The 25218-nt window shown below is 31.5% G+C and overlaps 1 protein-coding gene across 1 annotated transcript in view; it reads right to left on the bottom strand.

Moving 5' to 3' along the window:
• Positions 1 to 25218, bottom strand: part of ABI3BP (ABI family member 3 binding protein) — a 138596-nt gene that overhangs the window by 55321 nt on the left and 58057 nt on the right. Inside the window, exons 11-24 of the mRNA XM_087937347.1 lie at positions 25122 to 25196; positions 23804 to 23878; positions 22169 to 22240; positions 21815 to 21886; positions 15530 to 15604; positions 6784 to 6861; positions 3528 to 3608; positions 3335 to 3403; positions 2519 to 2584; positions 1752 to 1820; positions 1438 to 1518; positions 999 to 1067; positions 603 to 683; positions 143 to 211 (exon numbers count right to left, since the gene is read on the bottom strand). Coding sequence (XP_087793473.1) covers positions 143 to 211; positions 603 to 683; positions 999 to 1067; positions 1438 to 1518; positions 1752 to 1820; positions 2519 to 2584; positions 3335 to 3403; positions 3528 to 3608; positions 6784 to 6861; positions 15530 to 15604; positions 21815 to 21886; positions 22169 to 22240; positions 23804 to 23878; positions 25122 to 25196 — 1032 coding nt within the window. The remainder of the gene's footprint in view (positions 1 to 142; positions 212 to 602; positions 684 to 998; positions 1068 to 1437; positions 1519 to 1751; positions 1821 to 2518; positions 2585 to 3334; positions 3404 to 3527; positions 3609 to 6783; positions 6862 to 15529; positions 15605 to 21814; positions 21887 to 22168; positions 22241 to 23803; positions 23879 to 25121; positions 25197 to 25218) is intronic.

Raw genomic sequence — 25218 nt, forward strand, 5'->3', positions numbered from 1 at the left:
GCATATTATCTGCAGGCAAGTCTTTCAAAGTTATTTTCAGTCAGAAACCCTTCGCTTCGAAGTAGCGACCAAGAGTGCACGATCTACCGACAGTGCCTACACTGCCTACATTTTTATCAACCATATGATAACAGATAATTACCAGATTTTGTAATTGGAAGATCTGGCGTGCTCAAGACTTTAGGAAGATAATTATCGTCCTCAGTGGAAACTAGAAAAAAGCAAAGAATGCCCAAATAAATTCACATTGTACATGTGGACTTGGTTTCACCTATGTCAGCCTAAGAGTTGTTTTATCTTAAAATGGGATGATCAGTCATGACACTATAACAAAGAAATATATTGCTTGGAAGAATTTCATGTCGAGGGATGCAGGAATTTTTTGTTTTTGCGGGGCTCTATCTTCTGGTTGGAAAGTGTCCCTTCATTCTACTCGTTGTTGTAGTGCATTCGTAATTCAGTAATATGCTTAATACTTGTGCATCTATTAATTTCCAAAATGTCTGGATTTTGTAAATCCTTTTGATAAGATTAAACTTGGTAGATGTAAGGAGTCATGCTGTAAAGGAACAGAGAGTAGTACGTAAAAAAAGTCACTCTACCAGGTTTCCTATCTGGTACTTCTGCAAGGATGTAGCCAGGTTCTTTAAATTTTGATGGAACAGGGCTTGGTTCATACGAAACTGAAAGGAAGTCCAGTATAGTATTAGTCTTTAAATTGACAGGGAGCATAGGATTCCAAATTCTTTGTGATGCTAATCATATCAGAAATGGGTTATGTTAGGAAAATGAACATCAAAAGTAGCACGATAAAATCTATATGGCATTCCAATATTATCCATCTATGTAATGAAGTTCTACATGTGATCTCTGGGCAGGTTGTTCCAATTCTGTTCAGTGCACAGACTCGTTATTTCTAAACAACCACCATGAATGCTTTATCTACTGACGATCAATCCACATATAATTTAATCAAACATATGACAACATATAATTACCAGGTTTGGTAATTGGAAGTTTTGCTGTGGTCAAGACTTTAGGAAGATTTCTATCATCCATAGTTGAAACTGGAAAAAAGCAAAGAACCCCAAGATAAATTTAGTGTTCACATTCAAGGAGAGGGTTACACCTATGTACCCAAAGTTGCCGATGAGCCCTTCTACCTTGAGATGAATTGTTATACATGGTCCTACAATTAACTAACATATCGCCTTAGAGGAATTTAAAACCTCAGTGGAGGCCCATCAAAGAAGCTTTGGTGTGCCTGGTCTAATGTCTTCAGGATTGAATGCCTACTTCACTTCCTTTTTGTACACTTTGGTACATAATATATTTAGAGTATATTTAGGAAGTCTGGAGTTCATGTTTCTTTCAGAAATCAATATACTAGATAAGTTCTAGAGGTAGAAAGAAGAATGTTAAAAAAAGTCACTCTACCAGGTTTCATGTCTGGTACTATGGGCATGATGTAGTCGGTCTCTTTATACTCTGGCGGAACCGGGCTTGTTTCATAAGAATCTGAAAGGAAGTCCAGTCCAAAATTAATCTACATTTGACAGCTAAGTATGGGATTCAAAATACCATGTTACTTTTGAAACCATTTTGAACTGAAGAAGAAAGAATTCTCAAAGGGTAACAGATTTTAACCTGGGAAAACAAAGATCTAAAGTAGCTTGAAAAAAGTGAATGTTCTCTCAATACTGTCACTCTGTCTACATTTTTATAATAACCATATGATAACACATAATTACCAGATTTGGTAATTGGAAGATCTGGCCTGCTGAAGACTTTAGGAAGATAATTATTGTCCTCTTTTGAAACTAGAAAAAAGCAAACAATCCCTTCAAAAAGTTCACATTTTACATGTGGACATGGTTTCACCTATGTCAGCCTAAGAGTTATTTTATCTTAAAATGGAATGATCAGGTACTATAGAGAAATATACTGACTTGGAAGAATTTTCATCTTTCATGTAAAGGGATCTTGGAAATTTTTGGTTTTTATGGTTCTGTGTCTTCTGGTTGGAATAGAATATATTTATGAAGTCTGGAGTTCATGCTCGTTTCGGAAAGGAATATATTAGATACATTTTTGAGGTAGAGAGAAGCATGTTAAATTAGTCACTCTACCATGTTTGATGTCTTCATTCATGATGTAGTTGGGGTCTTTATCCCTTTAAAATTAATCTACATTTAACAGCATAGTACAAGATTCAATATACGATGTTATTCTAATCGTATGATTGAATTTTGAAATGAGGAAGTCAGTATCCTCCCAGGGTAATGGGAGTTATACCTTGATAAAATCAATATCGAAAGTAACACTATACAATAAGGATGGTCTCGTAACATTATGCATCTTTGTATTGAAGCTCTACGTATCATCCACAGGTATGTCTTTTAAAGTTTCAGCCTGTGCAACAACTCTTTGTGTTTACTTGCATTTGTGTTTACTATACATTCTCAGACACAAACAAACTATATTCAATTTTATCAAACATATGTGAAGCCATTATTACCAGGTTTGGTGATTGGTGGTTCTGATGTGATGAAAACTTTAGGGAGATAATTATCTTTAGCTGAAACTGAAAAAAAGCAAACAATCCCAAAATAAATGTCCATATTGACACTGTACACTTAGGTACCCCATGTTTCTTAAAAGGCATCATTATGCATGGTTTTATTATGAAATGATATACTGTCTTATGTTAATTTTAATCTCCAATAAAGGACATTAAAGAAATTTTGTTGTGCATGGTGTGATGTATTCAGATTTGAATGTGTACTTCTATTCCTTTTTACACAGTTTTGTACAACACTTATGATGGAAGAATTTATGCATTTTATAATTTCAAGGAAGCCTGGAATTCATGTTCATTTCAGAAAGGAATACATTATATAAATTCCAGAAATAGAAAGATGTGTTTGGTATTCCTGGCATGATGTAGTCAGGTTCTTTAAACTTTTGCAGAAGCAGGCTTGTTTAAAATAAGTTGAAAGGAAGTTCTGTCTAAAATTAATCTACATTTGAAAGGGAAGTACAAGATTCAAAATACCATCTGATAGTAATCATATATTTGGAAGTGTTTTGAACTGAAGAATAAATAATTCAGAGAGAGTGATATGTACCTATGTGTGAAATCCCATGAAAAATAATTACAAGAATTTTTTTAATTGTTGGATTCTTCCAATATTGTGGGTGTATGTTGTAAAGCTTTGCATATGATCAACAAGCATATCTGTCAAAGTTTCTTTAAGCCTTGAATCTACTTGTTTCTAAGTAGCCTTCAATCACAATGTGCAAGATTTTATCAAATATCGAAACATAAAATTACCAGGTTTGGTAATTGGAAATTCTGGCGTAGTCAAGAGGTTAGGAAGATAATTATCATCGTCAGTTGAAACTGCAAAAAAAGCAAACAACCCCAAAATATGGATTTCATATTCATATAGTATAAGAACACAGTAGACATATTCAAATAGTTATCTTGTAAAGTAGCAGAAAGAAATATTTAAAAATCATTATACCAAATTTCCTGTCTGGTTCTTCTGGCTGGGTATAGTCGAATTCTTTAGACTTTGATGGAACAGGGTTTATTTCTTTTGAAGCTGAAAAGAAATCCAGTTGAGAATTAATACAGTATCTTGAAAGGATGGACTTTCAATTTGGTGGGAACATATTAATATTCAAAGTATTTCTTAAATAACCAAAGTTTGAGCCTGTAGGGGAATTGACTCCTGAAATATTCTCCGGAAAGAAAAAGACAGTTAAGTGAAAGAATAGTATTGAATATAATTTCAAGAAGAGATATTTGAATTGTTAAACACACGGGTGTCAAACTCGTGATTTCACATTGTCATCAAGATGTATCATGACTTTCCCCCCCTTTGTTAAACTGGGGGCATGACCAGCACATCCAGTCTGCGGGCCGTAAGTTTGACCTGGTTTAGTATGAGCTACATATTATTATTTCAAGGACAATGGATTTGTTTAACTTCGGAGTTTGCTGAGGACAATTATTTTTTGATGTCTAACGTGTTTATATTGTGCCAATTTATAAACAAATTTTCCTGCATTGGCTCTCAAATTTGAAGTTCACAATTTATTCTGACATTGTAATTAATTGTATTAACTTCATTTGCATTCACCTTTCTCTTTTAAGTCAAGTTTGCTTGTTTAAATATTGTCTTGCTTGTGTTTTATTGCTAGATATAAGTCAAAGAGAACTTGCATTCCAGATATTCATACATTAATGGCCACATTAATGTATTGATAACTAATTACCGCATGACATAAAATTTCAGGAAACATTGAAAAACATATTACCATGCACAGAAAATTTGAGTTTCGGTGTGGGTATTAGAAGGGAACTTTCTTCCTTAGTGCAAAGTATACTAGGATTGAATGGTATATTTACATCCAATCTATCAAACCTAGATAATGTGCTTTATGTTATTGAAAGTGATCATAGTTATTATTTATTAAGATGTATTGCATAAAATATTTCTTTTGCAATAGGTTGCATAAGATCCAATCTTCAAAAATCTGAATTAGGCTGAAAATAAGCAAAAAATCCTGTCACTGTATTTCATTAATGGTTTTTCAGAATTTTATAAAATTTTAATGAAGCCTGAATCTCATATTGGGGTCTTTGAAACTATATATCCAATTCAAGAATATTTTAACAGATATATAAAAAATGCAATATTTAAAAAGTCAGTCTGCCAGGATTCCTGTCTGCTGGTTCTGGCATTGTAAAATCAGGTTCTTTAGATTTTTATGAAATAGGGCTTGGTTCATAAGAAGCTTAAAGTAGGATGCACTCAAGAATTAATTCATGGTACAACAGGAAAACATACAGACTTAAAATATTATAATAGCAATAATTTATAACTAAAATATTGCATAGAAGAATTTTCATGAACAAACAAAACAAAAATAAACCCCAGGGGAATTGAGTTGAAAAGCAATAAAAAAGAGAAAAGTATTGATGGTATGTTATAAATTTAAAAGAATAGATAGGTGAAAAATGAGCTAAATGATCAATTATAAGTTGATCCTGTAAATCCCTCTATTTTGCATATTATTATTTTTTTGTAGTAAGACTGATTACCACAACTTTATCGTTTAATTGTGATATGTAAGGAAATCCTGTAAAACATTGATTCCATTTTCATATAAAGGACAAATAATCTAGTATTTCTAAAAATGGAAATTGTTTACTTATTTTCCTACTTTTATAATTCTGCATATTATAGTATGATTAGCTATGTGTGTATCAAGGAGAAATTGCTTCAGATTTCTAGATTTTGAATTCGAGAAATGCTCACATTAATAGCTACTATTAATGTACTTTGTACAATAAAATCACCCAAGGTTTTATGAGATATCTAAAGATATAATTACCAAGTTTAATAAGTGAGATTCTGATGTTATGAATAGTTTAGGGAAAAAATTATCTGCTATGGTAAAAGCGTATTGAAAAACAATACTGTATTTTCAAAGCTCAAATTTGTCTTGAAATGTTAGTGACATGAAGTACATGTTTTTAAAAATGTATCACTTAGAGCAGGGGTCTTCAAAATAGACAGCTTTAACTTGTGGATTTCAACTCCCAGAATTCCTCCTCCATGTTACCTCAAGAGTTCTGAGAATTGAAGTCCATAAGTCTTAAACTTGCCAAGTTTGAAGACCCTTGACTTAAAATTAAGTTGAATTCAGCAAAGGGTAGAGAATTTTGACTGCAAAAGTATGTCTCACTGATAGCACAAAAGTTTTAGGGTAATGTTTATCAGGTGAAGGGCAAAACTTTCGCCTCTCAACATTTTTTGTTTATATGACTTAATATAATCATTTTCAAATATTGGGCTGTACTTTATTGAGAACATAGTCTCAATCTTTTAGAAATTTATTAGTTATTTTTTAAAAAAACAATCAGTTGAGTTACTTAATTTATTTGCAACATTCTACCCTAGTTAAGAAAGTTTTGTATTCTGAAACATTTTTCTACATTGGGATTAAGAGTAAATACTTATTTATGAAAATAAAAATAATCCAGCAGGTTATTTTGGAACTATTAAATTATGATTTTCCAGATGTGGTTGGTGGAGTTTTTGAAAATATTTGAAAATATTTTTAAAAATGTTGATCAAATTATAGTAATTATTGGAATTTAAATACTAATTAGAAATAACTAATGAAATTATTCATAGATTAATTGTAAAGTTTTATCTTGTAATATATTGAACTTTTTTCTAGTAATCTGATTTCAATTATCCCTTTCTCAATTGAAATTGTGTGACTGGTTTCAATGCAATGATGGCCCAATTGGGGCAAAAATTACAACATATTAAGAATCAAGTGCACATTATGCTATTACTTTACTAAGTCTACTCATCCAATCGGTTAAGCATATGCCTAATTCTGTCAGACATGGAATCATGGACTCTATTACTTTCATCCTACACATACTCATATCACATTTGATATTCTTATTTTAGAGGCTCACAAATTTACCCAGATTTAGTACAATTCAATAGAATGCAACAGTTTAGATTCAAAGTTTATAAAATTTAGTGAATCAAATACCTCTTTTAATCATTATATAAGGAATACACAGTATTTAAATAACTTATTAAAATGTTAATGATAAATAAATTGCATATGTGGATAAAACATATGTAAATATAGTACAACTACAGTAAAAATGATGGATAGATACATATGAGTATGAGAAGAAAGTAATATGAGAATGAGGAGTTGTTGAAGTAAAAGATATGTTACCCATTGTTGTCACTGGATGTCCATCAGTGACAGATATCTTTGTTGTAGCAGGAAGTGGAACCAATTTGTTGGTAACTGCTGGAGTATAAAAGATATCATACTGAAACAGAGGAAAGAAATCTAAAGATTCAGGGTTTTAAGTCTGGTATTGTTCATGGGATATTTTAATAGCATATTATTTGTGAAAGACAATTAAAATATCAGATAATTAGTACTGTATATGAGTCTGGATTTCATATAAATTGAAAAGCTTTTTCAGGAATGATACTGAAACACTACATTGAATAGGTAGTATTTAGCATATTCATTTATTGACTCAATGCATTTGGTTTGGTTTTGCAACCCAACAGGACAGACACAGACTTCAGAAGATAATTAGGACTGCAGAAAAAACAATTACTACCAACCTGTCTTCAATTGAGAACATATATACCTCATGAGTCAAAAAAAGGGCTGTGAAAATATTTACAGACCCCTCATATCCCAGACATAAACTATTTCAACTCCTACCCTCAAAATGACATTATAGAGCACTGCACACCAGAACAACTAAACACAAGGACAGATTTTCCCTGAATGCCATCACTCTGCTAAACAAATAATTCCCTCAACACTGTCCAACTATTTACAAAGCTTGTACTACTATTACTATTAATCTTCTCATCACTCCTTATCACCCCTCCCCTCCCACTTGTGACTGTATGACTGTAACTTTGTCGCTTGAATCCTTAAAATTTCTATTGACTGTTTCCTAGTATGATTTGATTGCTTACTGTACCCTATGACTGTTATTACGTGTTGTACCTTATGATTCTTGACTCTAGATGAATGTATCCTTTCTTTTATGTACACCAAGAGTATTTGCACCAAGACAAATTCCTTGTGTGTCCAATCACACTTGGCCAATAAAGAATTCTATCTATCTATCTATCTATCTATCTATCTATCTATCTATCTATCTATCTATCTATCTATCTATCTACCTAGCTATCTACCTAGCTATCTAGCTATCTAGCTATCTAGCTATCTAGCTATCTAGCTATCTTACTGTCTTAATCCAGATTTCTAGATGGGACAAATAATATTCCCATATAACATATAACATACAGCAAATAATAAATATACAACACACAACATATATATCATATAACATCATAAATACATGACACGACACAACCAATTTCTACACCCAGGGTTTCACAATTATCACTTCCAAAAGGCCTTCCCCAAAAAACTTAAATATACAAGTCTTGAAGTGGAAAGTTATTGCATTTTATTACAATTACATATTGCAATTTGTGGGTGATCTTAAAGAAAAACATCACGTAGAGTAAATTACATTAGTCCAGTTACAAAATGACAAGAGCATAAAAAAACTATCCTTAGGACATCATCTTCCAGATAAGACCACAATTGGCAGATCAGTCGAAGCCAGGTCTGCCTGACCTAATTTCCACCTACTCTTTGAACAGGACCACTGAGTCTAGAAGGAACCTCTGCAGAGAGAGAGAAAATTGTCAATGATCTGGAGCCACACTTCCAAATTGATAGCTGCTTTGATGAGGTAGGAACCATTTTTTTTTAACAATGTTGGGTCCAGGAGTGACCTGTTGAGGAATGGAGAGACCACTGACTCTTTCAAAACTGATGGAATCTCTCCTTTCTTCAGAGACATTGTATCAAATTTCCCATCTCTTCTTTGGACACTCCATCCAATCCTTATGTGACAGAGCTAACATTATAGGGAACCCTGAACTTTCTCTAAATGTTAAAGGCTTGTTAAATGTTGTGATAATGAAATAATTTATTACAATGTACATTTGTTGAGCAACTTGAAAAAATAAGCTCGTGGTTTTTTTTTTTTTTAAAAATAAACAGTAGAGCTTACTCTCTAGAATACTGAAGTGCATGTATAACTGCTGACATTTTTTTGGTTTAGATGGTTTGTTAAATTTTTTATCTTCCCTCCTAGGAACTTAGGGCAACTTATGATGGGCTCAGTCTTCATTTTATTCCCACAACAAAACCCAATGAAATAGGTTAGTCTGAGAGAGAATATGGATAAACTAGGGGAACTAAATTATAAAGCAAAAAAGGATGCAAAGAAACTATATTTTATAAATGAAACACTAGAGTCTGTTCTTGAAAATTAAATATAGACATTGTTGGAAAAATGAACTTTCACAAGGGCACATCTTTAAAATAGTTTAGGCCAAAATTCCTAGGATCATTTTTTTCTTATTTTCAAACATTTTTAAAGAAGGAAATACATCAACTTTGTAGGATACTGCTTAAAATAGAAAAAAATGAAAGAGATTTGTTAAATATAAATGCTTATGGGAAATAATTAAATACAAAGGAATTGTATTAGCACCCTGTCCAGTTATTTTTTATTTACTTAACTAATGTTCCAAATTAAACATGCCAGATAGCTGCCATTTTAAGGATCACTTTTTGGGAATAGATTAAGTATCACCAATTCCATTTTTCTTATCACAACCAAAAATAAATCCATGGCATATTTTTAGAAGAAATCTATCTCTTTATTAATATATTCAGGTTTACATGTTGATCTCATAAATCATAATCATAACTCTAAATAATATTATTAAAATATTTTAAATAAAAATTCACATCAATTGCTTCTCATTTACCTGGATTATCTTTTATTATAAGGATACAAGACATTATGCTGTATGGAAGATAATTGTAACAAACATCATGGAGAGAAGTAACGCCTATATCCAGACTTTTTTTTTTACTTTCTTGGGAAATATAAATTAATTGTAGCAAAGTCCTCAACATTCTTCCTGAATAAAATAGTGTGTATATGGAATCCTAAGGTAGTGAACTCAAGAATACCTTATATGCATAAACAATTCTAGTTTTACTTCAGATTTATCTTCACACATTTTGTTCTGATAGAAAAACATTGAAGATGGCTTTCCCTTTTTTTATATGCATAGGTAATCCTGTCACTTATTCCAATATTAAAAATGGTATGCGGCTTGTGCTATTTCAAGCAATAATTAAATCAGTGGAGACATAATGTCCATCTTCAGCTAGAGAGATAATAGAAAGGTAACTTTCTAGCTAGGTTTATTGGAGGAAGATATTAGAGACACTAAATTAAAAGAAATTGATAAGGATGAGGCTGAACCAAAGATTCCAGGCTGAATCGGAGATTTTTGATATTCAGCTTCCAAGAACTTATTAAGTGAACAGTTCACTTTTGATTTAACATAACTTGAATATACAGGTATTAATATTAATAATACCAGAATATTTTCAATTAATGAAAATGGACTCGATGAAGCCACTAGCAATTTTATGTAATTTTATTTTGTTTATGAATATTTTAAATGCTTTCAGAATTGTAATCTAATTATCATGTACTGCTATTTGCAACCAATGTTTAACCAAATTATTGTCTGATTATATTAATTCAGTAATTTCATAAAATGATAGCATAAAGACGTTACATAATAATGAAATCTTACTGGATTTCTAGATGTCAAAAGAACCCTTATAATTAGTATATTTTATTTTGTGTTTCTTAGTTAGTTATATAATAAAAACAACGTGACATGTTCTGTTATTATGAAATATTTGTCCAAGCTTGATCCACGCTGTGGAACAAAACATTTATAGGAAAGTACATAGCAATTACCCAGTGTAATCTTTGGCTCTTCCAGATGGGGAAGAAATTGGAGTTTGGAAACAGGGAATTCCCACCCCCCCGAACTGGAGGTTAAAAAGGAAAAATGACAGTTTCTCTTTAAAAAAAAAAAAGAATTGTGCACTCAGAACTGCTTCTTTACAAGCATTTTTGAACTAGATGAGAATTTTGTGCACATCTAAATCCAAAATTGCATAAAATCATCCCATATGGTTAATAAATAGGAATTTATACGTCGGGTTTTATTTGTATTTTTAAGGTTTTACCTCCCTCTTTTTCCCACATGGCAGTTTCTAAACAACTGTTACAACAAAAGGAAATGAGTTTGTTTTTTGAACAAAATAATTAATGAAATACAATCACATTAAAATGATTAGAAACAAGTTTTATTGATTTTAAAGAGCTTTACTTTTCCGGTTCTATATGTATAGCATTTGGCTCACTAATTTAGCCATAACTGATTTTTGGAATTTTATTTTTGTTGATTTCAATTTTGATGCTATGACATGAATAATTTCCTCTGAGCTTATTAAATTTAGTAGTAAATTGTCAAATTGGCTTCTATTAAAAGGGGCATGACCTATTTCACACCTTTTTACACAATAAAATACTGTGCAGTTTGATGTTACGAATTTTCCATTGTGTCCCCCCCAAAATAACTAGCACAGTAAATTTGGTCAGTATCAATCAATTCTTTAAACATATGGATCTTACTGCAAATAATTTCTTTTTCTTTCTTATCATAATGAAAAGGGGAAAGACTTCTTTTTCAATATTTTTGTTTTTACAGCCCAATTCAGTGTTTAAATCCACACTCAGAATTATAACTCCTGGGTGGCAATTCCATCTAACAAACATGCATATGTAAAAATACATTTCTAAAAACTTTGTCTTTACCAAAGTTCAAATAGAAAGAGTAGAATTGCTAGGGCCAAATCAAGGTAACTTGGAAGTTTCAGTTTTACTAATGGGCTATGAAGAGTTTCTATGACAGAAAAGAAAAAGACAAAATACTACACCCAATCTATTTTATTTGTTCCAGTAGAAGCTAGCATACACTCATCACTCAATATCCGTTAAGATTCAGGAAAATGATTCCTTAATCTCTTTCTTAAAGTGGTGTGTGACTTTCTCTCATAACTTAATTTGTTTGATTAAATGGTAGCCAATTCAACCAAAAGTAAAAAATATTGACATCATTCTGAGAAAGAATAAGAATAGCTGGCTAGAGAACATGGCAGTTTAAACATTTGATTAATACAAAGCTGTTCAGAAAAGCAGCAAATGACAGCAATCACATACAAATAATGGTAGATAGTGTGGGACTTTACCAACTATCACTCAGATTCAAATTAAAAGTATGAGATTATCAAATCTGATACAAAGTATGGTTTTCATTTAGGATTTCTAACTTAAACAAAACCAAGCAAAGAAACAGCACAGCCAATTCAGTCATAAGATAATAGCTGGTACACCATGGCCAGACAAAGAGACCACCCACTACTATTATGGAAATAGTCCACTTATATAAAATTGAAGAATATATGCAAATTAGTTTCCTGCAATTTTATGTAAACATAATTAATTTTTATCGATTGTTGTTCTTGGCAATTCTGGGATCTTAAAAATGCTAGATAGAGTGGTTTTCTGTTGTGATTCTTTTTCTGCTAGTGAAAAAAATAGAAAAACATCATTTGGGAATTAGATACTATCACATAAAATATTATTCTAGAAGCTAATTTTTGTTGCAGCTATGGCTATTTAGCATCTACTCCAAAAGACCTTGTCTCTTCATGGTGAGATCTTCACTTTCCATGAGAGCATTTATGTTCCTAGAGAAAAGATATATTGTACTGGCCTAGGTTAAACTCTTGAACAACAATGATTATTTTAGTATATGGAGGAGAGATAAATAATACCTATGACAGATAATACTAATTTCCCGAAAGGCAACTGCCTGTTATCCATTTATATGGTCCGCATAAAATGTCATGTAACAGGGCTACAAAGAGTGTAAACATGAAAGACAAACTTCAAAAAGTCAAAATCAGGCAGAAAGATATAGATTTAGCTATCTTCACCAGGTATTTTGTAAAATTACAAAAACGAAGTCTTTATCTAACAGTATAAAATTACCCACATAGATACTAGATAATAATTGTGTACTGTTGGAAAAAGATTCTAGATGTATGCATGTGGAACAATAAGAAATTGAGGTGTGTGTTTCCTGTTTAAAATGTCTTGGTAATTACCTTTGAGAATGTGAACAAGAACCACTGAGACATTGTGATAATTAGAGAACATAAGCTTAAATTGTAAGACCATTGAAAAATATTCCCCCTAGAATTGGCTTCAGAGCCCAATGGAATTCCCTTTCAGTAAAATGGGATTGAAGATAAAATTTCCAAAATAATGATGCTCTATGGTAAGCATTATAATACTGACCAATGTATTTAAAAAGACATTGGAAAAGATATAGGGCAGTTGCCTGCAAGAGAAGACTACATTATTGGGCCTTTTTAATTTAAAAAGGTGGAAAAAAGTCTGTGTTTTTTATATATATATAAAAGAAGCCTGATGATGGCAGATGAGATTCTGCTGAAATGTTGCTACAACTTTAAAAGCACAACTACAATGACGTGGGAAGATACCCGAACAAAGCTGAATGCCATACATGTAAGTACCCGCAAAAACGTAAGAAAACACACACACATATATATATATATAAATTACATGCTTGATAAAAGATTTTATGTTTATCTTACAATGTATCACCCACCCACCCTAGAAGAATCAAAATAGATAGAAAAAAAATACTTAATTAAATTAATGGAATTCTTTGTCAAAGAACTGGTGCTAGTAATCAGTACAGATGGTTTTAAAATTATATAAATTGTAGAGATTGGATAAATATATGGAGGAGAATTCTATAAACCAGATTACCAAATATTCAAGTTGGCTTCAGAATGGTGCATGGCACTACTGACCATATTTCAAATCTATACTTGATTATGGAAAAATCTCAGGAATATCAAAGCATATCAATATCTGTAAGAAAGTTGATTATGTTGATCATAACACACTGTGGAGAGTCTTAGAAGACCTGGGAATGCCAATACATCTATTCAAGTTCTGCAGTCACTGTACATAAATAAGAAAGTCACTGTGGAAACAAAACATCTTTTCACCTTTCTTTTTCAACACATATACCAAAGCGATCATGTAAAAGCTTGAAGAATCAAAAAATACATTAAAGATTAGATGAAAAAACATCAACAATTTTCGATATGTTGACAATGAAAGTCTCTTCTCAGAAACCAAAAAAGGCTGAAAACATGATCAAAAGGTTTAAAGAGAGAGACAGACATTTCGCCTTTTCCTATAGATCAAATAGCATGGGAATAGAAATGTCAAAATAACAATGGAGAAGAGATGAAACGAGTACAATAATTTACTTTCCTAATATTGTCAATTGATCAAAGCAATGAATGCACTTCAGAAATAAAGGGTCAAATTGCACTGGGTCACACAGCAATGATGAAAATGAATAAACATGAATCAAAAGCAGGGACATCAGCTTGGCAACTAAATACAGATTATGCCATGCTATTGTTTTTCCAATAGTTACCCACAGCTGCAATAATTGAATCATGAAAAAACTAGACAAGAGGGAAAACGAATCATTTTAGGTGTGGTGTTGGAGAAGGCTCTTGCTCATTCCTTGGACAGCAAGGGTGACAAATAAGTAAGCATTGGAGCATATAAAACTAGACATATTGCTGGGTGGAAAAAATCATAAAATTCTGCCTTACTTATTTAAGCCATTTCATGTGATTGAACTCACTGGAAAAGGCAGTTATGCTTCCAATGATCAGTGGTAAAAGGAAATTAGGCTGCCAAAAACACAATGGCTAGACTCCATCAAAGCTGACACCAGCCAGAGCATAAAACAACTGAAAGAAGCCATACACAATTGGAAAAAATGTAAAGAGAACTGGCCCATGGAATTGCAGGAAATCAGACACAATTGAGTAGATAGTATTATCATCACACAATTCTATTACATGCCACTCTTAAGTTCTTTATCTGAATGTATCAAAAGATAAACATAAACATTATAATGTTTGTCTATAAATTATTTCAATATCCAGATTGCCATCTATAAGACAATAAGAATGAAAATCTCATATGATTTAAAGCTAATTAAAAACAAATATTCTGACCGCTCATTTGATAAATAACACTTCTGTATGCATTCAGGTTTTTATTGTACAAGCATCTTGTTTCATTCATGGAATTTGTAAGATCATCCAGAAGTCATGGTTTTCTGTTTGTAGCCCTCCTGTGGTTTCTCACTTTCTCTAGCTTTCTGCCTACTACAAAATTGCATGTGGGAGGATGCTCAGAACAGCTTCTTGAGGACTTTTTAATGACTGGAGTCTACTCTTTCTGAAAATATCATTGTTTTATTATTTGCCATTGCAAAAAGGAGGGTTTGTTACAAATTTCAAAGGAAAAATGCCATAACATTTAAATGGATACAACCATAGTTTCAACTGGAAAATTGTGAGCATCCCAGACCAGCCTAAATAAAGAAAATGCTAGGGAAATCCTGGAACCTTGGTTTTCAGACAAATCAGCCATCAGTAGACACTTAGAGATAAATCATAATTACATAGCCTTGAAAAGCGATAATAAAAAGCCAAGAAGGAAACAAAAACACCAGAAATATTCTCCAACATCCAGTTAAGCAGGATCAATACCAAACAATCAGGCAGAAACCTTAATCAAGATATTATCAAGGAGAAAATGACCCTACCAACACTGTCAGGGCAAGCTATTTTATATAAACAGGTAGCAAACCCCACTGACTAGCAAATCCACTGACTAACAAATTCCACTGATTCCACTGATTCTGATACCTAGTTGGGTAATGAAAAGTCTGCAAGCAAACATACAAAGTCAGAGGTCACCAAGGATTCCTGTATGTAAGTCTGATTTACATATATTCTGTTCTGTTGAAAAATACAGTTAGAACTATATAACCTGTAAATAGATTTTTGTTACCTGGAGATGCTTCTAGTTTTTCAGTAATCCTAGATTTTTGGGGTATGTTTTGCTTCACAGATGGTAGAGTAGACACTAAAAATAAAATAACATAATTCAACCACTATACAGAAAAAATAAATTTCATATATAATACTGAAAGCAAATATTCCTATTTATCCTATTTATTTATTTTTAATATCTGAAATGAAAGTAAAATCATCATGCACATACCAATATGTCTATATCTACACAAAGCCAATATATACCTCTATTTCATACACAAATACACACATACAAATATACACTATAAGACATTGGTTTGATAATGTACCGAAGAGCCAGCTAATCAGAAATGTTTGCATAATACTGAACTAATCATTTATGTTTTTCCTTTTCAATATAAGCACAAAAAGAAAGAAGGATTAAACCTGCATACTTTCTTCAAGTGATTGTACAAGATGTGAAAATGTAACATGACTCAAAATTCCCTTTCACATACAAGATAAAATCAACATAAAATAATTGGCACCCACCAAATCCTGAAAATAAGAATTATTAGAAGTTTGTATACTAATTACAAGGGTACATATAATGACTTTTTGCTCATATTCAAGTTCAAAAATATAAATTCATATTATAGTGATTCATAAACAAATTAATATACATGCATGCTTAAAGGTTTTTAATTACCAGGTTTGTCAAGCCATCTTCTTGAGGTGGCTGAAACCTTCCATTTCAATGTAATTAATGGGATTTCAGATGGTGCTGAAAAGATCATCAACTTTATATATAAAATTGTTCAGGAGTGATTTATAAATATCTCACATAAAATCGCATATGCAAGGATCTTGTAATGATGAAGAAATTTAGTTAGAAATGGACCAACAAGCTGATGAAGATGATAAAGACATAATGCATGTTTTATAGTACATAATTTAAGATCTTAATGTTCCCAAAACAAGTGAGTAATCAGGAGGCAGTCTACCCACAAAGATGGCTCTAGATAAAAATGAATAATAATAATAATAAAAAGAAATTCATGCAAATCTAAAATTATGCACCACAATTTTCAAAGCTTTTTTAGAGGCTTTAAAGCAGATGAAAATAGACAAAGGTTAGTATGGAAGGAATGGCTATTTTATTCTCAAACAAATTAATTCTCATGGAATGAAAATGTTTCTGATGAAATAGAAAACTCAGTACAATCATTTCCAGTGAAAAAATAACTCTACCCAGGGTTTCCCTTGGCCAGTCAAGAGTTTTAGATGTTTTGGATGGGAAAGATTCCAAAGTGGGTTCATTTTTTACTGCTAGAGAAAAAAATGAATGTATAAAAGATGGTAAAAGAAAAGCAATCTTTTTTTAAAAAAGGTTTTGCCTGTGGAAAAATATTTTGGTTATAATAGACAATGAAGCATTTTCATAGTCAATATTTATTGCTTTTAATTCACCCATTTATTAGTTGTTATAATGAAGCACTCAATTTAAATTTCACACTGATAAGAATTCTGTTCATGAAAATGTAGCTAAATTTGAACAAATGCTGGTCTACTTATAGCTTTTATCAGAATGAATGCCAAACATTACATTTTAGAGAATTCTAACCATTCTACTTAATCATATGGTTGGAAAGAATTTTAAAGGCCTTCTACTCCCATCCTTGCTCTGTGGAGGTTCTATTACAAGCTCTCTGACACAAAGCCATCTACTTTTTTCTGAAGTTTTCTAGTAAAGAATGACTTCCAAAGTTATGTCATGCAAATAAACTGGCATGGAATTACAGGATTGTAATGAAGAAATGAAACATTTGCTCATAGAAGCACCAGCCCAAAATACAATTATATGTATGAATGATAAAAACTCAATTATTTCAGAGAATCAAAAAAGGATAACTTCCATTTGAAGAATAACAGCAATCTCCTTCTTTTATTGAAAAGAATACTTGGGAACTTCCTTCTACCAATTAAGAGTTTAAAGCTGATACATTTCTATTTCTCAGTGTTTTCAAAAGCACAGTCTGGAATATCTTCTGCTACAGAATAGTTTGGTAAATTGAAAAATATCAGAGAGTTTTTAATTCACCAAATCTTCTAACCTAACCACCACTTTTAAAGGTTTTGAAAAAGAGGCAAGAAATCTTTCCATTCAGCTAACATGTTCTTCTCATTTACAGAATACAATTATTTGGATTAGCACATAATATGCATTTCAACAAAGCAATGTGATTCTCAATTGCTTTTCATTATTTACAGAAATAGCAGATCTCTCTACTGAGAACTAAAGAATAAAACCAAATAAGTTTAACAATTATAACAAAACTTAAATGAGTTTTAGTGATGAAAAGAGATAAAGAAGTAGGCAGCTTATTTTTCATATTTAGCTTTGTTATTAAAACTGAAATATGTACTATTAAGCCATAAATAAATACAGGCTGGATTCAGTGAATATATTCTAGGAGTTTGAGGTGCTTGGTGAAAATGTTGGTTTATCTTGAGCCACAAACTCTTTCACTTTCGAAGTTAAATTATAATTGGCTATCAGGAAACGTAATTCAAGAAGTTTCTTTGGGAATCAGTTATAGTTTTTCATTGATTTCTAACCCAGCCTATACTGAGTGGTCAAATTATATGACCTCTGAAGTTGAAATGAAATGTTGTGATTGGTACATTACATCTTCTGTACTAGGTTTCCATGTTTGTCATTTCTGGGCCTTAGAATTTGCCTCTGCCTGAAAAAGGGCAGGATACCAATCTTTTGGTATCCTTAATCTATTAAAAGGCTCAATGCCTTTTAATGGATTAAGGAAAATAACATATACTTGTTAAAGAGAATCTTCATGTTTGAGAAAAAAATAATAATGTACTTTTATTTTCTATGGCTTTTTATTGTAGTTGGCACAATTATAGTGAAAGTCACTGTAATTTTAATTTACCTATATTTGTTATTAATTTCTATAATTAATCCATTTTTTCCTAAACCTGAAAATGTATTGACCAAATTTTAGCACTCCAGTCAGATTATTAATTATTAATACACCCCAAATCCCATGTATGTAGTTTCACATTTTTTCCAATTGATTTGGGGATCAGTGGTGGCCTTACTGCAATCAATTCTTAAAGTAAAAGCAAAACATACAAAACCTGGGCTATAAAATCATGGGGAGAAAAGTACAACAAAAACATTCTTTGTTATCTCCAAGTTAAAAAGTTCAATTTGAGGACAATGTGGGAAGTAATGTATTAATGGAATGCATAGCTAAATGTTTAGAACCAGAGGAGAAAAACACCCTATAAATAGGTTTCAGTGCTTAAAATTAAAGGAAAAAATTGGGCAAGAGTTTATTATCATCAAAATCTAAATGGTAACATCGAGCTAACATCTACTTCAATAATAGATTATATTTCTGAACAGTTAATTTTGAGCTTCATCAACAAAGTTTTGTGTCAAAATTAGTTATAATACTTATCTATGAAGCACTGGTCAGAAAGCACCTGGAATGCTATTTCTAGTTGCCACAATACAAAGATGATGCTAAGGAATTATGAAGAATACCAAGAAGAGAGAAAACTTGGCTAAGTGACTTGGCCAAATTCTACCAAGACTGGTTAAATGAACTTGATATGTTTACCCTACAGAAGACAAGGCTAAGAGGAGGCATGCATTCCAGTGCATGATAGGATGGTACAAGACAGGAAGTGGGACTTAATATCTATATTGCTTGAAGGTAAGACTAGTACCAATTTGTGAACACTTCCCAGATCCTAAATTGAGAAAAGAAGAAGTTTACCAGCTATGAGAGCCGTTAAGTATGGGAACAGCTTATTTCCTGAAGTTTTTAAGTTTTTAAGAAAAGATTTGATAGACATTTGTCTAGGATAGTAAGAGGATAGTCCCCCACTGGGCAGGACATTAGTCTAGTAGACTTCAAGATCCTTCAAGCGCTATGGTGAATATGCTTTCTATGCATCTTTTTGCCCATCTTATTTCTCACAGATGGAATATTTCTTTTTTTTTGTTATTAAAATAAGCAATCCATCAGCTTTCTTGATGTGGAATGGGAGATAAATTTCTATATACCATAAGGATTCCTTCTGTTATCACCTTTGTCATGAATTTAAAACCTTAGGCAGACCTTTCCCCTCAAACAATTCCAGGGCCAGATACAAAACAACTAACTTTATGAAAACACAGCACACAAATAAATACCATTCCTTTGCTAGGTGGCAAAGGAAAGAAATTATATATTCAGTTCCCTTGTAAAATTACTACAATAGCAGTTGGTAAGGAGATTAGAAGCATGGCAATATAACAAAACAATAGGAAGTGTAATATCCAAATAAGTAGATTAAACAAAATGTCCCTATTCACTTCTGAACCAACTTTCCATAAGGATCACATTTCATCTACCATCATAATCTTTATCTTTCACTATCTATCATTGCTTTAAATTTCCCTAACAACAATTTCTGGAAATCTACCTTCCCCAACAGATACTAATCTGATGAGAACCCTCAAACTTTACTACAAAATGTAAAAAAACATTTAAACCTGCCTGATGCATTTGCAGCCATGTTCTAAGCATTAACTCGTAATGGAGATTAAAATTCCACAAGAATCTTAATCTTGCGACTGCCAAATCCAGTCTAAATACCTGATTAACTGTGTGACCAACAAAATAATAATAATAATAATAATAACAACAACAACAATAATAATAATAATATTCGTAGAAAAGGTGTCAAAAACAGGAAAATCTTTAAAAAAGTTAGATGAATTAAAAATGGTATGCATAAAACATGTTTATGTTTCTAATTAAATTTAAAGTCCATTTACAAACATGCTAACTTGGAAAAACGGTTTTTTGCCAACAGAAAGGACATAACCTAAGAGTTTTTATTAGGAAAATTGCATGAATCATAGTTTTTGGCTGAAGCAATGGCATTTATTCTATTTACAGATAGATTCAGATTATATTTTCAGAACTATTAGTGTGCTGATAAAATATAATACCCATTTTAACAAAGAAGTCTTTTACAGAAACTTTAAATTTATAATAAGTAGCCCACCAAGATTGCTTCCTGTAGAAAAAACAAATTTTATAACAATTTCATACAACTAAAACACTTAAATATGTTGCTTGGACATATTTATTGAAGTCTCCCAAGAAAATTTATTTGAAATAAGTATCAAGCCAAGTATAAAATCTTCTTTGTAATATCAATTCATTAATGAATCAAAAGGAGTTAAGGAAAATTGAAAGAAAAAAACACCTTTAAATCTATGATGACAATTTTTAAAATGTTTTTATTCAATAAAAATAGCCTTATGGTTAACTATCTTATGTTAACTACAGATTCTTGTAGAATAATTTTTTTTATCTTTGACAATATTGTTTAGCTGGAAGTATCTGAAACATATATTATCTGAGGTTAAAACATCCTCTCTTTGTCAATGCTCTCATAAAAATTGACCTTTCTGAAGTTGCTGTTTGTGCAGGACAGAAAGTACATTTTTTTAGTTTAATATTCAAGTTGTTCAAAACTAACATCATAGCCCTGATCCTTTTACAGCAGGCCCGTTTCTAATAAGATCAATATATTATTAAAATTCATTTAACAAATTACAACACACTCTCTTTTACAAAACAAAAACAAAAAACACCCACTATGATGCCTTAATCCTTTTTGATACATTCAGTCACAAATAGCTTCCTTAAAAGAAGACCAGAAAAGACTTATTTTTCTTTCTTTTCAGCTTCAACTTCCTGCTGCTTAAACCTAAATCCGAATTTTGTGTGTCATGCGAAATAATAAACCATAATGTGAATTGTGCTTTTGTCTCAGCATGATGCAGAGACTCTCCTATTATGATTTAGTATTATGTGTGTGAACTATGCCATTACAGCTTGATTAACAAAACACAATGAGAAATCCATCTATCACAATTATAAAGACAGGATATGTTTGTGCATGCAAGTACTCTGAATACTGTCTTGGAATCAGATAGAATAGCTATGTTATATTTAGGAATATATTTCTTTTCCGTACCTGATGAGTGGGTATTTTCATTTCTACTCCGCAATTCTTCAGAGACAATTTGAAAATGATTCACAATAGTCTTTAAACTTTCCAAGCTTAAACACTGAGAATAAGGGTTTTTTACTGTAAGCCTATACTGGATCTGAACCAGAAGTAGAGTCATCATAATGGAAGTAACTTTAGCTAAATATTGTTTGAACATATACAAAACAGCTTTATTTATAAACTGCATTATTCAAATGTAATATTGGAGAAAAATAATTACCTGCTTTTGTCTGTATAGTCTTTGGAACAGGTGTTTTGGGTTCTAAAGGAACTGGCTGCATTTTCTTTGAAACTAAAATAAAGGAAATTGTCATTTTTTAAAAAATAAAACATTGGTACAAATTTATATTAAAAATTATGACTGTTCTACCATAAGCCTTTTCAGGACATAATTTAATGCCAATCAAAGAATTTATGATATAAAGACTAAATCTATCATTAAGACTAAAGAAAAACCTTAAATGTTGTCAAGATGGAATTTTAGGACTAAAATAATCTAAGAATGCTAATCCTTTCTGAAGAATTTCAAAGTGAAAATATAATTAAAATAATATTAAAAAGAAATCATCTTTACCTGATGATTCTGTGGGCATTTGAGGCCTAGGAGATGGTCTTGTTTTTGGAAGTCCTAGAAACTTGTGAAGATCTAAATATTAAAAACAAAAATAAAACAAGAAAAGCCACTATATGATTTCACAAATCTTGAAAAATACTTATGATTTAATGATATAATATAGTGGACATAATCTTATAGTTTACACACTCTCTGCTTACATAATGACGGTATAAACATTTTTACTAAATCAGACTGAGGGAAATAGACTCACGTCCACAATTAGTACCAGACTCTCCATTGCTAAGTGACATTGTTGTAAATGTGAAGCAACAAAAGTGACTGCAATCCTGGCAGTCCCAGTTGCCATTTAACCAAGGATTATACTTTTTAAGTAAGTATCCACCCCAATCCAAACCATTCCAGGTTTGATGTCTCTTAGTTCTGAACTTCAGTAAAATGAACAACTGCCTACAACTCCTTCACCCACCTATATGTCCCTAACTTCAGGCATGGGTCATACTATAAATCCCTTTGCTTAGTACCATTGTAACTTTGAACATTTCCTGTATGAACAATTGTAAGTTGAGGACTGCCTGTCTAAGCATCTGTACAGGATGAAAGAGAGAACAATGTGTATGGTTAAGCTAATGGCCAATGCCACTCCAAAAAGATAGCTCAAAAAAACAAATATGTGAATTTACAAATATCTAAAAGACTCTGTTGCTCACCAGCTTGTAAAAGCTTGTATTTTGAGAATTGTATCATTTTGTTTTGTTAAAATGCGATTGAAAAAGATATTGACTGGAATCCAACAGAGTGATTCATCGTGATGAAGATTTATTTCAGTGAGATTAAGTATGTTTAATGTCTGTTGGATTGTGGCTATTCCTTTACTAAAACAAAGTCATTCCTTTTTATAACCAAACTGGAATTTATTGTGATGATTAAAATTACCATAAATAGAAAACAAGGGTAAACTCTACTAGTGGTTTTTCAATGGATTCTTAAAGTCACAACATTTTACACTGCTAGATTAATAGCAAAGATGGCTTGGGAAAACCAAGAAATTTTCTTTAAGTGACATAAATGAAGTACTAATATTATTACTAGTAAATACTGCAAAGGCAAAAGATTCAGTTCCAAGATAGGTTTATCTTCATGGTGGTACTCTTAGCTAATGTTTTTTTTTTTTAAAGTTACCATGAAGCATGAATTCCAGGGGTATATATAGTGTGCTGAAGACAGCTTCATAAAATCAAAGCTGACAATAATGGCAAAGACAATGGAATCTCAAAATACAAGTGAACAGACTTTGGAACCATTATTTGACGATCTAGATTTCCAGGAAAGGCTTTAATTCTGGGAAAGGTGGAAAGAAAAAAGGGAGAGGATGACTATCAACAAGATAGATGGACTCGGTTACAATGAGTGCACTGCTAAAAGACCTAAATGGTCAGATTAGGGGTAGTTTGTCATGCGAAAAAAAAATCTATGTATGTAATTTCTAGAAATAAAAAAATGACTTGATGGCAATAATCAAAAAATAAAAAAATACATTAATGCAAGGTATTTAATTGATTTAAATATAATGTTTGTACTATATATATTAGTAGCACTACTAGTAGCTTTGCGATATGTAAATGAAGTATTTACCCAATGTGACAGGTGGCATTTCAGTCATAGGAACTTTGCTAGGTTTTGAAGATTCCAGTTCACTTTCGGTGTGAACTAAAAGAAATCAAAAGTAACACCTTTTCTTTACACACCAAATGACCAAATATATGGCATAGTTCAAACAAAGCAGGTTTCACCAGATAGTATTTTGTGTTTTCATTTCATTGCTCCAAAAGCTGTTTTTCAGTTAATAGAGGAAATGGAAATAATTCAGTGAGCAATTAATAAATAAATATTAGATGACAGAATATTTTTCAAAATCTTACTGTTGAAATATTCCTGGAAAAGACACAGGAAATATATATTCCTGGGAAAAAAGGTCCCTTTGAATAAAGTGTGCCTTATTTTTCAATAAACAAACATTAGATTGCATTACATTAACAGGGTGTTACATACCCCTCTGTTAAAGATGGATTTCCTTATTATTTTTTTGTTCTTCCAAATTAAAGTGAAATCTCATTAACTATGGGAAATCTATTTCACCTACTACTATCAGCAATTCTTTTCTAGTTCAAAAATTCTGTTGCTTTTCTCTTTTTATTCTTTAAATTTCTGAAAAAAGGGAACAGTCACTTTGTTACCATTTAAACAAAGAAATATAAACTTTTGTTAAATAACATTTTAGGTATAAGCAATTTCACTTAATATCTATATTCTTTTTCTTCACTATCCTATTCTCTCTGGAATATATACTGGGAAGGGCTTTGATTAGCAGTCTTTATAATAACTTGAACTATATTTCAATAAATATAAAATATTCATAAGCGTATTACATGATTCATTTCTGGGCTTTGAAAATTTAATTTCATTTCCAGAGATTTAAAAAAAAGTTAAGGCCATTTTTATAAGAACTATTATTTTTCATTAGCCATTCATAACCAGATGTTTTCCAGATATGACAGGACTACAGGCCTCAGAGCTTACAGCCAATAGAACTTTTGGCCATGAACTATACTTCCAGCTTTTATAAAGTGAATCAGATTGAAAAACCTTTCCTTACTTTCTGTCAACATAGCACTTGCAGTTCTGTACATAAAATTCCACAAATTAAAACTGAATAATGTTATAAAATGTGCTGTTTTTACATGCCATTACTATGCCCCTTTCTATACAACTATTTTGGCACAATCTCACAATTATTCAAAAAGTTAACCCATGCTTTAATTAGAAATGCACAGATAATATAGCACCTCATAGCTTGAAAAAAAAACCTGCATCATTATGGCACTGTTTCAGTTCAGTACATGTTAATTGGTAATTCAAAACAGCAAAATAAAGCATGGAAATAATATGTTACCTTGACTGACTGCAGAATCTTTTGGAACTTCAGATGCTGTATGTTTACTCCTTTCCAAATCTTGTTCAGCCATAGCTGTATGAAGATGGATGGATGG

Source organism: Pseudonaja textilis, chromosome 7 (assembly GCF_049901715.1).
Source record: "Pseudonaja textilis isolate UNSWEBS1 chromosome 7, rPseTex1.2, whole genome shotgun sequence".
NCBI lineage: Eukaryota > Metazoa > Chordata > Lepidosauria > Squamata > Elapidae > Pseudonaja > Pseudonaja textilis.